Here is a 16,762-nt window from a genome sequence, read left to right as displayed (position 1 = left end):
CTAAAGCCTTTGCAATCATTCCTCCATGATCTGAATTTCATTGACCGAAAGCATCAATGCAAAATATGAAGATTCCCATAAACATACACTTGAAAAAAATCACTGAAATTAATTCAGGCCACAAAGAACATAATAAGTCTTGTGATATGATAAAAGGGTACTGTTTCTTATTTCCAACATTCTTTTGCAAATAAAACCTAGCTATGTTATGCTCAGAAAAACTAGCAGCTTCCGATGCATGACATTTGACATAGAGATACTTTCACACTTGTTTTTTATGCAGTTGCATATACCGCATCTCTTCTGACAAGATGCTAAAGATTAAAGATTTTGGATTTTCCATTAATATATATATAGAGAGGGAGGAAAAAAGGGGATGAAAAATGGCTACCAAAAAAAGAAAAGTGGCAACAACAAGAAAAGCATGAGTAAAACAAGAGAAGGACAAAGAACCTGTCCAAAAACCACAAGGGAAGTAAAGAGTTTGAGAGTAATACAGACAGTAACAAAGTATCATTTCAGGTACTTGAAGAATGAAAAAAGGAAGTGCCTTTTAAAAACAAACACTCAAGAGACTGGGTAAATCAGTCAGCTGGAGGGCGGCTACAGAGCAACTGTAAAAGTCAAATACCATTCAAAGCTGCCAACAGCGAAGACAGAGACTTCCAGGGTCTTTTTCAATGCTATTTTCAGCGTTTGACAGCACCCCAGATAGCTATAGATGAGATAAAGAAAGAAAGGGGAATTCAATACAAGTCTCCAAAAAGGCGACATTAAATAAGAGCTGAATAGCACAGTTAAGTGGAAGCAGACAACAGAGAGAGGAGATAAAGACACAGGAACACGGGCATTGTACTACTGGGCTGAGGAGGAAAAACCCACCACAAAAACTCCCAACAGAGAAAACCACCCAGTGAAGAGAAAGGGCAGAAATCTGAGGAGTAACACAAGCAGGCTAGGAAGAGAGGTACTGCAAATGCTGTATGTTGCAAGTCACATTAAAGGTGATTAAACCCAACATCCAAGAAAGTATTTCATCATTCTGTTCATGCTCTGTAACCGAAGGTTGCCATGACAACAAATGTAACAAGAAGTTTGTTCTGAAAAACCAAGATATTTTACTTTTACCTGTTATATATAACAGTCTTAAATAAACATTTACTACTCTTGAAAACATTCTACAGAGGCAATTTATGTTCTACTTAGGTTTTCTGAAAGAAGTTCAGAATTAATGTTATTACCTGCTCTATCACAAGAAGCATCTATGCTTGCTGCGTTTTTTTTTAAATTAATTAAATCAGACGTCAGACCATGTAGGAAACCTGATATTTAAAGAGTGATGGAGAGAAAAAAGAAAATCTGAAATATTAACCATTCTGTTGAGACTTCACCAATTCATAAGCAAGGGCCCTTTCCAAACACAGAGAGCAAGTTAGATCCTGCAGCCACAAAAACATTCCTTGACTGCCATCTAGCCTCCGGTAATGAACCTACAAGAAAGAAATTGCAGCAAAATTTAAGAACATTTCCCAAGGTATTTTTGTTTTTTAAATAGGCAGATGCCATTAAGTAGAAAGTTTTCACTTTGCTGTCAAGCACAACAACAGAAAGACATCAGCAATAAGCATAGAGAGTAACACAGAAGTAGCAGGGACTGAGGAAATGCAGTCCTGTCTACTCACAGTTTCCAGTCTGTTCTCAGAAAAAGCCTGCTGATACCAAAAGTTCAGCACTACTAGTGTCTGACAACAAGTAACCGAGCATGTTACACTGTGAAGCAATATGTAATTGCTACAGATACTCCCTAACTGGCAAAAATAATTGTGAATGATTCTCACTGACTGTGTGAGGTACAGCTTAAAGGAAAACAGGGAGGCTTCAAATAGCTCCCAGCTGAGAAAGGAACCAAGCTAGAACCTCAAAATTCAGAGGAACCCCACAGGCAGAGCTCTTATCAGGACATCAATTAAATTTCCTCTGTGCAGTAAGTTTTCATTTTACCCTTACTAGATTTTGGGGGCAGTATGAAGGCAACTTGTTAAACAGCATTCATGGTTTCTATTCTTATATTCAACCTATATTAAATCATAGAACACGTAAGGTTGGAAGAAACCTTTAGACATTTTCTAGTTCAACCCCCCTTATACTTTTCTAATTAAAAACAAAACCCTCAACACCTCTTAAGTATTTTCAAGTAATTTTATTTTGACTAATAACTGCTAATAAGAACACATCGTGTCACTCCATTACACTGCTGCAAAAGTATAATCTCTCTATCCAGATACATTTCAACAGAGCAGGTGAACCAAGACAACAGCAGCACCAAAACTGTTTACTCAAAAGCATCTCACCAGTGGAAAACTTGTAAATTACTAAATTTGTAGTCTGAAGGTAGATGACAGAGTTAGAAGGTGATATCAGATTGCAACTGTTATCAATATGACCTGAACGCACCTTCAAGTGTTCTTGAAAAGAAGTTAAAACGCCTCCCTTACTTTAAAATGCTACAGTCAGTGAAATTGAAACTGAACACACACATTTCATCCAGAGGGACCAACACTGCAAGTGCAACAAAAGCAATTGACCCCAACACATACAAGACACTGTCTCTCCCCTAAATTTTGGATGCTTTGCAACAGAAGGTGATGCAGAAGATTCAACACAATGTTTCTATAAGGGCTCAATTTTAGGTAATAAGGAGAAGTGAAAGGGAACTGTGTGCTAAACTTGATTAAAACCACTTAGACATTTGTAAAATGCTCAGAAACCCAGTTAGATGGGTTAGGTTTGTATCTCAGTTTTACTGTTTAAAAAGCTCTTTTAAAATAACTGTAAACTCACACTGTAAACACTGAAATGTAACACTGGATATACAGGTACCGGCTCATACGGGAAGCATCACTTGCAAGCTTATAAAAGAAAAGAAGTGCTAATTTCTATCAGTTTTTATTCTCATGTTTCACACAACACCACATTAGTTCACTCTCCCTCTCTCCACCATAGAAATTTGAAGCTGTCACTGCCAGCTAGCACAAATGAAATACAGGAGTATGAGTGAAGTTGCCTGACTTGATTTTACCAGCCAAAACAGCATGAGAAGATTTACTGTGTCAGTTCTGAACCAAGCAGCACTCAGAGGCATAGATGCTTTCTAATCCCAAAGGAAAAAAGGTAATTTGCCATAAAAGCTTGCTCATGAAGTGTCATGCCTCTCAACCCAACATCACAAGAGGTTTGTGCACTGTAATACAGTCGTATAACCTCTTAATAATATTTGACAGCAGGGACAGATACATCACACAAGACAGAAACGCCATCTCATTAAAGTAATTCAGTTTTTCACTCTCTCCCATTGCTGCAATAGTTAAGCTCTGAAGTTGAAGACTAGAGCAGTGGTGGGTAGGAGGTGGTTATTTTCACTCTGAAAGCAGCAACTCTAAAATCAGAGTCTCTAGTTTCATAACATTTCTCTGCCATGAGCAGAAAACCGTCTGCCAACAAACTCAGCCGAAAGAATGGTGGAAGAACCCTGCTAACAAGTCTGTACCCTTAGTTCTGCATGAAGGCCACTGCTAGCACAGACTCAGTTTTACAAAGCAGTTGCAGTTTTCTACTAAAAGCTTAACCGTGGACACGTTGATCAAGGATGCTCTCCCACTAGTTTAATCTGTCCAACACTATCATCTGTTTGTAACGGAGATGAAATGCAGAAAGGTGACACTGATCTTTGAGGCTCTGCAGTCAGAAACAAGCAGTCTAACAGCTTTCCAAATATAAACTTTTAGGCATAACTGAAAGCTTTTTTAGAAACTGATTTAAAAGACAAATGCCAGATTTCTATACTCGTAACACCGGAAAAGTGGAAGCAATGATAGCCACCTAATAAAAACTACACAATTAGAACATCATGAGTCAAATGAGTCAGCCTCAGTTGCGTCAGATTCTGGACCATCGTGTGAAGATGTCAGGATAAAACAGCACGGAACTTGCATATGACCTTATCAGCTTAAACAGAGGCTACCAGCAACACCAGCTCCAGGTAAGTGGCACACCAATGCCTGCAAAATGAGAAGTACCTTTCAAGGCTGGTACCTGTATTAGTTTCTCATCTCAGAATCATTGCATTTCTGAGCAGGAAGTTTGAAACACTTTTTTGTTTTAGAAAACAGTAAAACAAAAGCTCTTCCACACAGACATCCATAAGATACTCTGACATGCTCATGAATTCTAATACAACAAACATCTGGGGTCTCACAAGCTTGTTACGCAGCACCTTCAGTGCCAAAAAAGGACCAGCTGCTTCAAAATCCAAATTACTCTACACAGGTAGAGCCATTATACTTAAATATTTATTAAGTATAATATATAGTATTTATTTAAATATACCACAAGAATGGTGTCTTTTCCCTCCTTTCAACCTTGTTACTTCACTAAAGTACTATCAGCATTTACACGGCTGGGCACCCAGTCACATAAGTAGATTTCACTGTACCAAATTCTGTAGAATAGTAGTATTATTTAAAAAAAAATCTAACCTTAAAAAAATTAGAAGACTATTTATTAATAACATAAACAACTCTAGTTTGAATGGCACTGGCTGAGTTGAAACCATCCCTTGGTTTCAACCACAGAACAAATTGAGACCCTTCTTATGGAAGAGCCAAACTGAAATGCACAAACTACTTCAAGGAAGCATCAGAGGAATACAGAATGCAATTAGTCCTCTGTGTTAGCTTCATGTTTCGTTAGCCAAAGGACACATATCTCATTTTAACAAAGGAGGAAATGTGATTAGTCAACACTGTTGATCTGAGTATAGACTGCCAAAAAACCGCAAGTGTCTTTTTAATGCTGTCCTTCTTTTGCCAAAGATCTTTATTGTTCTTACTGAACCACAAATATAGGAAGTATACTGTTTGTTTTTATTTCATCCATTGCTCTAAAAGTAGGCAAATAAGACAGACTCCATAAGACTGACTCAAGGTCACAAAGCGTGGCTGATCAACAGTTGGGATTTCTTCACTCATAGATCACTTTCTACCTAACAGCAAGCACACCTAATCTATGGGTGAACAAAAGTATCTGCTTTATTCTGTCTAAGGAAATAAAAAAAAAAAAAAAAAAAGGCTGAGTGTCATGCAAGTCTTTCCTGCCTGGAACATCTTCACTAATGGAGGATTTCACTGTCAACTTGCAGACAGAAAAGTAAATGCACAAACTGGGAGGCAGAACCCCCAGAAGTCAAAAGGAAGGAAAAAACCCCAGAAGTCAGAAATCAAGGGGGTTTAGTAATGAGTTATGTAAAGATACCATGAAAGTCTATATAAACTTATGAGTCTTTGTTGCAAAAATTATATATATACACACCCTTTCATATCACAATACAGATTGTAGATCAGAGCAGTTATTTTAACTTTTTACATTAACCTCCAGCATCTTAAAGTCTTAAGGCCAAAAAACTGATTCAGATTTCACCTAGCTTAAATGGAAGCTGCTTCATGTGTGCTTCTTGCAACTACCTTCCACCTGAAGGGCTCATTTCAAGGCTCTACTTTTTATAACATTATAACAAAAAGAAATAAAAGGAGAAAATTTTGTGTTTAGGAAAGATACACACTGTTTCACTACACCCTGTTAAATGGATGAAAATGAAGCACAAGATATTCTGAGTACTCTGTACTGAATGTCTCAATAAATCAACTGCTGCTTCTTACAAAAACTTTATAAGAACCTGACTCATTTCCATTATACTACTAAAATTGTGTCCTTGCTATCAAGTCAGACAGACTTTGTACTGAAAATGCTTCCAGTTGTTATACAGTGTTGCCAGCACAGTATGGAGACTTGGTATTTACCTGTTTGGAATTAGCATTGCACTATTACCAGAACAATTTAAGTACTTCTATCACAATCTGACATAGTTCCATCAAAATAAAAATGAACCAAGCCAGACAAATGACTGGTTTAATCAGTGTAACCTCTAAGCAAATCACACTTCATTGAAGTCCACCAAATGTTACTTTAAAAGCAATCCTTATATATCTGAGAAGCTGTTTTGTTCCACACTTTTACATCATCTTAAGCTTACTTGCACTTGTATTTATGACAGTTGTAACAAGTCCAAAATTTAAAAAGCTCAGCTTCTCATAGAACAAGAACTGTGGCTTTGGCACTAAACCCCCAAACCCAAATGTACAGCTACGGGACGGAAGGTGGGTAGAAGCCAACACCTAGAACACTTCAGAGAAGTTTATGTATTGGAAATACACACATTACAAGTCAGAATTCACATAATAAATTGCTCACTTGAGAAATGAAAATGGCTATTTCAAGTTCAATATAAAGTAATTTTGAGAAGCTAATTACTAAAAAAATTAAGGTAATTAACATTAAATTCCCTGTGAATAACTAAATCACAGTAAGAAACTAGTGACTGAACTAAACAATGCTATTTTAGCAAGCTTATGCTAAGCACAGCATATTTCAGATTATCTCACTGTATCTACGCCTCTCAAACCAGACAACATTCTGCCCCACCTCAGCAACTACTTCAGAATTGTTCTTTTCTGAGTTCCCAGCACAGAAGGAAAAGAACACAACAAAACAAAAAATTCTGCAATTTTTCAAAAGTTACCTTTTGAAGAAAGAAGATAAAAACATTAACTATTTCACACTTCAGTTAAAATTCTGGCCACGTGTCAATAAATGACAAAACAAATTCATTCCAACAAAATCCAGATTTCATCCCAAGAGCAATTAAATTCTCAGTAAAGCAGCTAAAACCCATCTGTCTCTTCAAGACGGATTTCAATTATTATTCCATAATCTTATGTCCTTACAGTTAGATTGATGCCTACTATATGCACATCCAAAATACTGGCTTGTTTTATTTCAGTAAAAAATGAACACAAACACATTGTCATTAGAACACACATGAAAAAGGGGTCAGAGGACTTGATCTCTTTTGTGTTTTACTAAGATAGTGTTTCGATGTCACGGGTGGTCCCTGTACTATCAGGTGATAATTTCCTGTCTAAATCTACTTGCCCAAATGAAATCCAAAAATAAAAAAAACACAAAACACCACAGCTTTTTTCTCTAGTGTGTTCAGGAAGGAAGCTAAAGCTAACATCAGTTTAACTACTTCTTGCAGACTATTACGCACCAGAATATCATAGCATCTTGAAAAAAGCACATACCTCAGAACAATACTACATGATAACAACTGTATTATCTATCCTATCCTTAATATAAATAAGAATTTCCCCCTTCCAACAACATTCAAAGCGTCACTCTGAGCAAACACATACTAAAACTTATGTTCCTCATGTGTCTGCTTAATACAATGGACAGAAGAGAACGGCATGGCAAAAACCTTGAGAAGAGAGGGCTTCAGTATCAGTTAAACACAGGAGCAGGGAGACTGCAGTTCATACACGTTTTAGGCTACATGGCTTACCTGTGTATTAAGCAGACAAAAATAATGAAAGGAAGAGTACAAGTCAGTATCACAGGCTACAGCCTGAGTTCTCATTCCAAGAAGAAAAAAAGCAAACCACACTTTTTCCTGCACTCTGAAGTGATTCAGTCCTAAGCAGGTATTTCAAAGATCATTGTAGAGAAGAGACATTCTATCCTTCAGACATGTAGCAACCAGACTTCTGAGGGAATGCTAACCCTCACATCTGCTCACTGAAGAGGCACAAGTAAAATACTAACACTCCCTTCAGTGAAGCAGAATTCATCCATAAGAACTAAGAACTCTTAAAAATCTTGGTTTCACCTTGGCTTTGTAAGTGATTATGGGGTTTTTCTGTTTGATGATATCAGTGACACTACAATCATGAGCAAGTTTCAAACCCAAACACACAACAAATGTGTAGATCCACATTAAGGGTTGTTGTCTGGTGGCACAAGGTTTGTGGTGGAGTTTTTTGTTTCCTTACTGCTACCTAACTGAATTTTGTTGGCAAGGCTTTTGTGTTTTTAAATAATTCTAACCTAATCCTGAAGGCGTCTTCTAGTACCTAAACAGCAACTACAGTAAAGATGGAATGAGACCATTTAGCACGGAACGCAGTGACAGCACAAAGGGGAAGGGCTTTAAACTAAAAGCAGATAAATTTACATTTAGAATAATATTAATATTGATATTTATTTAGAATAAATTTAGAATAATATTTATAATATTTATTTAGAATAATATTAGTATTTAGAATTATTAGGAAGGAATTCTTCCCTTTGAGGGTGGTAAGGTCCTCGCACAGGGTACCCGAGAAGCTGTGGCTGCCCCTGGACTGCTGGCAGGGTTCAAGGCCAGGTTGGATGGGGCTTGGGCAACCTGGGCTGGTGGAAGGTGTCCCTGCCCATGACAGGCTGGTAGAACTGGATGGGCTTTGAGGTCCCCCTATGACTCTACAGTAAGCTGCTTTTACAGCTACTTGCTCAGTGAAATGAAGATACATTTTACTTATAACCCTTCGCTTGGTTAGCTAAGTTAGCAAGAGAATTGATAATAGCCTTTATTAAAAAAAAAAAAGAAAAACCAAACAAAACAACCACCAGCCCTCCAAAGCAAGCACAGCAGAAGCTGTAGCTCACAACGTTGAGCAGCTTTGTGCCATCAAGCAGTAAAGCAGCTAGGTGTAAAGTAGGTAGCTGAAATATGGGCCATGAAGAAACAGTACAGCTAAAGATTAAGTGAGGATACACATAGACAAATATTGTCTGTGTTGCTAATAACGTCATTCTTCTCATATGAAACAGCACCTGTTATTTGGTACTTCAGCAAAGACTAGTTGTTGAAAGGACTATAAGGAATACCAGGGAAATGAATGTTTGGAAGCTTGAAGGGAGTTCAGTTCTTAAAGTGTTAACCAATTGATCTGCTGCTTTCAAAACAGTAAATGAAGCACAAGTAGGGATAGTGGAGTAAGTTATTTTCTGTCACACAATTAGAGAATAACAATATTTTCATCCTCTCAAGGTCTCAAAAAATCCCATGTCTGTCTCAGTGCAACTAAGCCCCCATGGCATCATCTCATCAGATGTTATTTAGACATGCATAATTTGTAAGGCTCCAACACATGATTACATATTTTCTCCATTGCTGTTGGCTCAGTGAAGAACAGGACTGTTCTTAAAAGAACAAAACACTTCATGCCCCCCCATGTCCTTAAAACCAATTTCTACTGAGAGTAGCAAAGGTACCCACTTATCCCCCACCTCCCCAACCCGAAGAGATTGTGTAGTCAGCAAGTCAAAACACTATTCTGAAGTTATCCATTAAGATCTGCACTGCAATCTATAGAAAACATTAGAAAAAGCATTTCTTATTTGTTGATACTAAGGATGATACATCTTAAAAGACTGACAATTCAACTGGAGGAGAGAAATGTAAGACAGTGGATTTTTCACTAAACACTACCAATTAGTCATCATATAATTACCCAAATTGTTATTTGGCTACATTCTTTCTACTCACCCCAGCCTGATGCCACAGAAACTCCAGAAGCAGCTACTTGCTTTAGGCGTTTCCCTGGCAATATTAACTCCAAGGGGCAGTCAGGCTGGCATTAGCTCAAGCACTCCAGATACTTAAATCTAACTCTTACCGACTGGATTTTGACATACAGGTATTAACTGCTTTTCCCTCACCACACTAGAGGATAGAAACTCCATTATCTGATCACATATATCTCAGCAACCAAAACATCTGATATGCTGACTAATCACAGTAATTATTCTCAAGGTCCTTAGTGTTTTGGTTTGTTGGAGGACTGGTAGGTTTCGGTTTGGTTTTGTTTTTTGGGTTTTTTTTCAAACCTGTCTCTATATTCTTTGCCTGCAAAGAAAAAGGGAAAACATAAGCAAAAGCTTACATTCACCTGCCCAAGAATGTAATTCTGCAGGAATAATGGGGAAAAAATACCAGAAATCCCTCTGCATCTTCATATTAAAATCAGCTAGTGTTTAATTCTTAGACTGAAGAAATCAAAAAGATCATGGTTTATACCAAAACAAACAAGGAAGGGGAAAAAAAATAAACAAAACCACACCCCAGGAAGGCAATTGAACAAATATTTCAGAGCTACAATTTCCCCTCAAATAAACCATGTATTATTGACATTTCTCTCATTTAAGATAAAAATTCACAGCACAGTATACAGTCTAACTCTGGAACAGCACTAACAGGATAAAAATCAAGATGTGGGGAAAACACATGACTTTCTCCTTTCAACAGGAAGTCTTACTTATAGCCTCCTCCTTTCTCCTCTTCCTGAAAAGCTAGTAAGTTCATTCCTCCATTTTGAAGCCCTCACTAAAAGCTGTTTACTTTCAAAAAAGGAAGAAATAAAACAAAATAGTGAATACAAATATCAACAGCTTCCAATGTACCTCTGGTCCACAAGGCTTACAACAGCTTCTGTCAACCAGAATATGGATTGACTATCAATACCTACACATGCACAAATTAATGCATGGAGGTCACATGGCAAAAGCCTAGGTCTATGGAAAGCAGTGTCATTCGTTTGAGAAGCTACAGATAGTTTTTATGTGTGCTGTGTGTTTAAAATTAAATAAGGACAAAGTTTTACAAGTTCCCTTTCTCCTGTCACGTGCATGCATGTGTCTGAGCAAAAGGGTGTTTGTTTTTGCGGAGGCCTCCATAAAACTGTTTTGTCCCCTATAAACATCATTAAAGCTACAAAACCCATATTGGACAAGTTTCAAACTGCTTTTCCAAGTTGGCCACAATTACCATGAAAAGTTAACTACCATTTCTAAACTCTCTGAAGCACTGCATCCCAACATCATAATTTGCAAGAGAAAGCAGACCATACAAGCAGCTGAAAATGTATCAGGAATTTGTATGTACAGAAAAATACAGTTACATAACTATGCCCACTTCTCAGGAAAAATCTCCTGCTCTTGGGCTACAGCAGACAACCCTACTAAAATCACAAATCATAGTCCAAGTAGGTGCCACAAATCAAGTCCAAGTCCCAAACCAGTATCTACACTGCAGTGGTGTCAGTGTCCAACACACCTGAAACACGCAAAGCAAGACACACTGATTATAGCAAATGCTTTTTTTTTTAGTGGTTCTGATTGTTAGCATGTTAATAAAGTCCAAGTTGCTTAATTCCAAGCAAGTAGTTATCTGTTTAGATAAAGGAATATGAACTGTGAAAAGCAAGGAAGGACAGATAGTGTCTTCCTCATGCCCACCAAAATCCCCAAGTTGACTGGGGGGTTGGGTCCCAGCCGGAGGGTCACAGCACCACAGCAACCCTCCATTCATTCTTCAAACCCAACATTTCTTGCAGATCAGTTCTAAGCCTCTCAACAGCAAAAAGGTTGTTATGCATCTTGTGTATCGTGTTTGAGACGTACAAAGAATCCCACTACAGTGAGCTACAGTCAGATGTCTACCCTTAAAGATTCTATGCTTGAATAAACCCAGATATCACGAGCTTCAGTTCAAAAAGGTCCAGATGATGGCAGAAGTCAGGTAAGCAACAGCTATTTTCTTTCTTTCCTCACTCCAAGGTTTAGAGATTGGTAGGAAATACTTAACCTACTTCCTTTATTGTTTGTGAGCACAACCATTGGACAACATAAGGAAGCACCTGTTCTGTCTGAACTTGGGAAGCAGGGCATGGGATGTGAACATCCTTATCAAGGCCACCCATCCAGAAACAGATTCTAAACAAGAAGTTTCAAAAAACTATCAACTACAGAGGAAAGATGAAACAGTTATCAGGTTAAAAAAAATACATTAATTCTATTTTTAACATATAGTTAAGCAACACTGTAATTATGCAAGTTATGCAAATAAATACATACTATGCTGTTCATTTCTGAAGATTCGTAACTTCCACAAGGATGGACACTTCCAATAGGCTCCAACCCTTCTTCATCCCACATATAGGTGCCATCAGAGCTGTCAGATGGAGACAGCTCAAAAGAGGACCCAGCTCTGTAATTCATCTCTGGAGAAGTCATGCTCTCAGCAGTGTGCTTCGTGCTTTCCGTGTTGTCATCCGCTGCTTAAAGAAAACGGGAATAGTCAAGATTCCAAAACCAATCCAAGATTGCAAAAATAAATATTGAGACATGTGTTACTCCTGTATTAACTTTTCTGAAACAGTACTGCAACAGAAATACCTGAAAGCATTCTACAGTACTGTTCACTCATCCTGGAGGGGGAAAGTCCAAGCTGATTTAGTAGCTACAACTACATATCCTCCCAAACCTACATCTTTGCTAGCTTTCTGCACTGTAGTGATTCAGCCAGCATGAAAGCTACTTTCTACAATTCTGTATCTTTTTAACATATGAGAAGGTGGGTCCAGAAGTAGATCCTTTGGCTCCAATCTTTCAACTGCAACTTCTCTTAAAACAAGCACATACCATGAGAAGCTCAAAGACTTGAAAAACATGGATTTTAAAAAAAACCTCTCTTTCACTGCATTTTTTTTTCATTCCCCCAACTCAGAAGCAGTTACAGCTGTTCTCTGTAGAGGCAAAGGGTAGAAGGAAGAAAGAAACTTTCTTATAAGATCACATCCAGAGAATTAAATGGCAAAGCAAGGATATGAGGAATACCACAACTGTACCACAAGCGTGCTTGAAGGAGGCATCATTCATTAACCCAAAAAAACCTCAGCTCTTCAATATCATGCTTGGGAAATGTAACTACCATGCAGAGAAAACACTGTAACAAAATAAATAGGCCAGCATGAAGCCAAGTTCTATTCTGAAGCAATTCACAAGTAATGGGAAATTACAGAAAACAATTTCAGTTACAGAACCTTGATTTAGTAATTAACATTTCAAACAGAACACTAAAAGTATTTACCAGACACATTTATATCAAGCCAGTCATCAGCATTACAGCAAGATCCTCCACTTTCCTTGATCGAAGTGAATGGCTCTATCGACGTTATACTCCCGTGCTCTAATTCTTGAAGGCAACTCTCCTTTTGCTCCATTTGTATAGTTCTGTTGGGGTCTTCTATATCTATGAAGTCATCACTGAAGTCTTCACTCAAATCATTTTTTTCAGAGGATGACAAAGAGGATATAGATATTTCATCGCCGTCATCGCTCATACACATGACTTTTGACCCATGTTTTCCCGTACTTTCATGCAGGCCCTCATCAGATTCTGTTCTGTGAGCACTGTTCTCTATAATACTGTTTTTCTCGATCGCTCTATTAATATTAGTTGAAATGTTAGAGTTCTCCAGGATGCACGTGTCAGGAGACGTACTTTTGCTACCATCCACGATGATATTGCCAGCAAATGGCTGCCTGGTAGGCTTCAGCAGAGAAGGCCGAGTTAATCTGTATCCAAACGAAGGTGCTGACCCCGATCCGTTTGACAGCGGCGGCTTCTTTGAACAAGGAGCCGACATACCAGAGTACGGCCTGGTAAATCCATACTTCACAGGTTCGTTTCCATTGGGTACATCCAACTGACGTGCATTTCTTGACAACAAAGTTGATCTCTGAGATGTCCTGGCAGATAGATTTTGACTATGATAAGGCCTTGTAAGATCCACAGCTTTGTTAAAGGAATGTGACCTGGTTAAAGATGCAGTGGGAAGGTAAGAATTCTGAATGGAATGTGAAAAACTTTGTGATCTTACCATTTTCTCACAGGAAAAAGCCTTGCTGTTGTCTGTGGACTGTGCCAGGCTTTCTCCTGAACTTGTCCTTGTGGCACTGGAATTCGCTCTAGGTCTCTGCAAACCTACCACCGGCCTATTTCCATAAAATCCATTTAAATGTGATTTTGGAGCAGTGAGTCCAGAATATGAGGTCCTTCCTGACAGGGTACCTTTGGCGAATTTTGCTGAACTAGAGAGTCCAGACAAAGACTTTGGGTTTAATTCCTCGGTAGAAGACACAAACATATTGGTTTGCTTTGCTGCTTTTGACGCAACGGAAGCAGTACTGTTCAAACCCACCCTGAGCACATCATTACTCAATGCTCCTTGAGACTGAGAATACTTCTCAGAATCAATTACTTTTTCATTACAGTTATACTTAGAGTTGACGTCTCGCCCATTTTGATCATTAAGTTGATATTTATTTGATTTTTTCCAGTTGAAAGAAAAGGAAGACATGCGAACAGTGCCATTGTGCTTGTCAAAGGTTTTGCCACCATTATTCCCTGCTAAACCAACAGCCGTCCCATTTGGCATAGGTTGCAAGACACTTCCTAAAGTTTTCGTTCCATATTTCGGTAGCCTGGAAACCAAGGATGGCCTGATTTGAGTTTTTTCTTCCATGAGCTATTAGGTACATTGGTCCTACAGTGTGCTTGAATCTAAGGAAAAGAAAAAAAAAAAAAGTATTAGACCTGAACCGACCAGACATTAAACACCTTCACTTTATAGGCATTTATACCTTTACTGCATTCCTGTGCATCACTACACTGTGGGGATACAAACTAACCCTACAGGTGTCCTGCACTCCAGAGAAATTTCTGTCACCGGCAGTTATCTGGCAGTAACGTGTTACTCAGGTCACATTTCCCTCCCATCTTTGCTTCTCTAGATAAATGCTCCACCTCCTTTTTTTTTTTTTCCCTTTTTGAGATCTATAAAATAGATTTACACACTGAAGACTTTATATTTTAAAACCACAAACACAGGACAGCACAAGCCTGTGGTCAACAATGCAGAACTGCAAAAATTGTAATGTAAAATCTGACAAAAGCTTTTTTTCCCCCCATTTTCTCCAATGTCTATGTTAAGAGATACAAAATAACCACTCATTATCCACCTTCACCAGAGCTTTTCCCCCCTCCAGATCTTATTGATTTCACCAATCTGAGATGAACATTCCAAGACATTTTTTTCCTCTTTGTATGGGAATTGTAGTCCACATTGGTCACCGTCATCTTATTCAGGTACAAAACTTGAGGTATAAGTCAACAGCTGCAAGCCACTCACTCTTAGTAAGAGAATTTAGAAGTTTTACTTCTGTGCAGTGGTGACACATGAACACATAACTCTAGCTACAAAGCACAATAAAAAGATTATTATAGCATTCCTGCATTCCCTTGTATGCATGAACACATCCTTGTGTCCCTAGCATCCAGCCAGGGTTGAACTACCACAATTTTGTATCACACTTTATAGCATAAGGTCAAATCTGCTTTACAGCCATAACTTTGCTCAAATTTTTGACTTGACAATTCTGATCTCCTTGCTTTGATGTACTACTTTCTGTTTCTTCCACACTCATCTACATACCCATCCCACTATTTGGAACACTAACTATGTCTAAGTGATGAAGCACTTAGCCTGTTGCTTTGCCCAGCTATACACCACCAATAACTTGTCTTAAAACTATTATTAAAGACTTGCAACTCAGTTAATAAGACCTTGAGAAATTTCCAAGTTCCAATTTTGCATCCTAAGACAAGTTTAACTCTTGTGCTAAATTCTGTATTTATGAGACCAGGTTTCTCTTTTTTAAAGGCAGTTGTAAAAAGGTATCATGCTTTTGCTAGCTTGAATTTAATGTGTTCATCAGTTCCACCCGCTGGTCTTAAAACGGTGTGAAGACACAGAATTTCAGTCATTCACATATTACTCCCTGAAACTATTGTCTGTTTCTCTCTTCACAGACCTACACACAGCTGCCAGGACTGGGAAAAAAAAACATGAAAGTTTTTAACCCTGGCAATCACTATGGGAATCACCACACAGCAAATAATGTTAAACTTATGTAAGCTACAGAAAATACCTTGTGCAACCACAAGAAGTATTACCTTAGAGTCACTCCCTAACCTGCAAGGCCTCACTAAGAAATACTTAAGATAAAATCAAGTGGCATTAACTTAATGTAAACTGCAACACCCTTGGGTTTTTTTTAGACTAATAGTATGCCCCAGAGGCATACTTCTAGAAGTAGATCTACATCAAAAAACTACAAAGAAAAACATACTCAGAGACATGTCTCTTTAGGGGCTCCTAACTAGCAAAAGTATCAGAATCCTCATCCTAAACCTGGCAGAGCTCATTTCCATTTAGAAACACACAAACCCTGAGTTTTCAAGTATTAGGTTAATTCCTTCACATCAGAGACACAACCCTCACCTAGGTGTAAAAGCAGCACATGGGTATTACCCCTCTGCCAGCAACAGCAAAACATCTCGGTCGTTATGTGTAGTAAGTGCCTGTATGTGGCTTTAGGGTGCACTTGAAAACACTACAACAAAGGTCATTTAAGGAAAGCATTCACAGCATCTCACTCGTGTAACTGTACCCATAAAAAGAAGCTTCCCTACAGTTCACCTGTAGATGAAAAAAATCACAAGGCTTTAATATCGAGTGTCAACATCAAAGGTATTTACCTTTCTTATGTCAAATATATATAGTAAAGGCAATAAGCATACTTGTTTTTTAAATAATGCCACGAATTTTAAAAAATGCTATTTAGCATCATAAATTAATTCACAGCAAGCATCATCCAAAGATATCCCAACTCTACCAAAGAGTCTCAAATCTCAAAGAAATCTTCCAAATTAAAAAAGTTAAATTAGAAAGCTGCTAAATTAACTTCCATGCTTTATGGGTAATTCCCTTTTCACGTCTGTCTACCATCTCTTAGGTGACTGCAAAATTTAAATGAGGCCATTTAATTAGATTACTTTAATCCTCCACCAAGTGCTGCAAATTAAACTTGAAAAGAAGACCTTTGAGTTCTCTAAGAAGGGTGCTTGCTCATTTATCCTTAA

At 38.1% G+C, this 16,762-nt stretch overlaps 1 protein-coding gene across 3 annotated transcripts in view; it reads right to left on the bottom strand.

The window, feature by feature from the left end:
• The window catches only part of CCSER2 (coiled-coil serine rich protein 2), a gene marked incomplete at both ends in the record, with an annotated part of 52,938 nt that extends 38,635 nt beyond the window's left edge, over positions 1-14,303 (bottom strand). For all 3 annotated transcript variants that reach the window (XM_084264472.1, XM_084264473.1, XM_084264474.1), the window contains 2 exons: positions 11,851-12,053; positions 12,866-14,303. In XM_084264472.1, the coding sequence (XP_084120598.1) occupies positions 11,851-12,053; positions 12,866-14,303 (1,641 nt within the window). The remainder of the gene's footprint in view (positions 1-11,850; positions 12,054-12,865) is intronic.
• Between the last annotated feature and the right edge of the window lie 2,459 nt (positions 14,304-16,762).

Source organism: Gallinula chloropus (genome assembly GCF_964237585.1).
Source record: "Gallinula chloropus genome assembly, chromosome: 5".
Lineage (NCBI taxonomy): Eukaryota > Metazoa > Chordata > Aves > Gruiformes > Rallidae > Gallinula > Gallinula chloropus.
The sequence above is the reverse complement of the archived record's forward strand: the minus strand, read 5'-3'. Positions and strand labels throughout refer to the sequence as shown.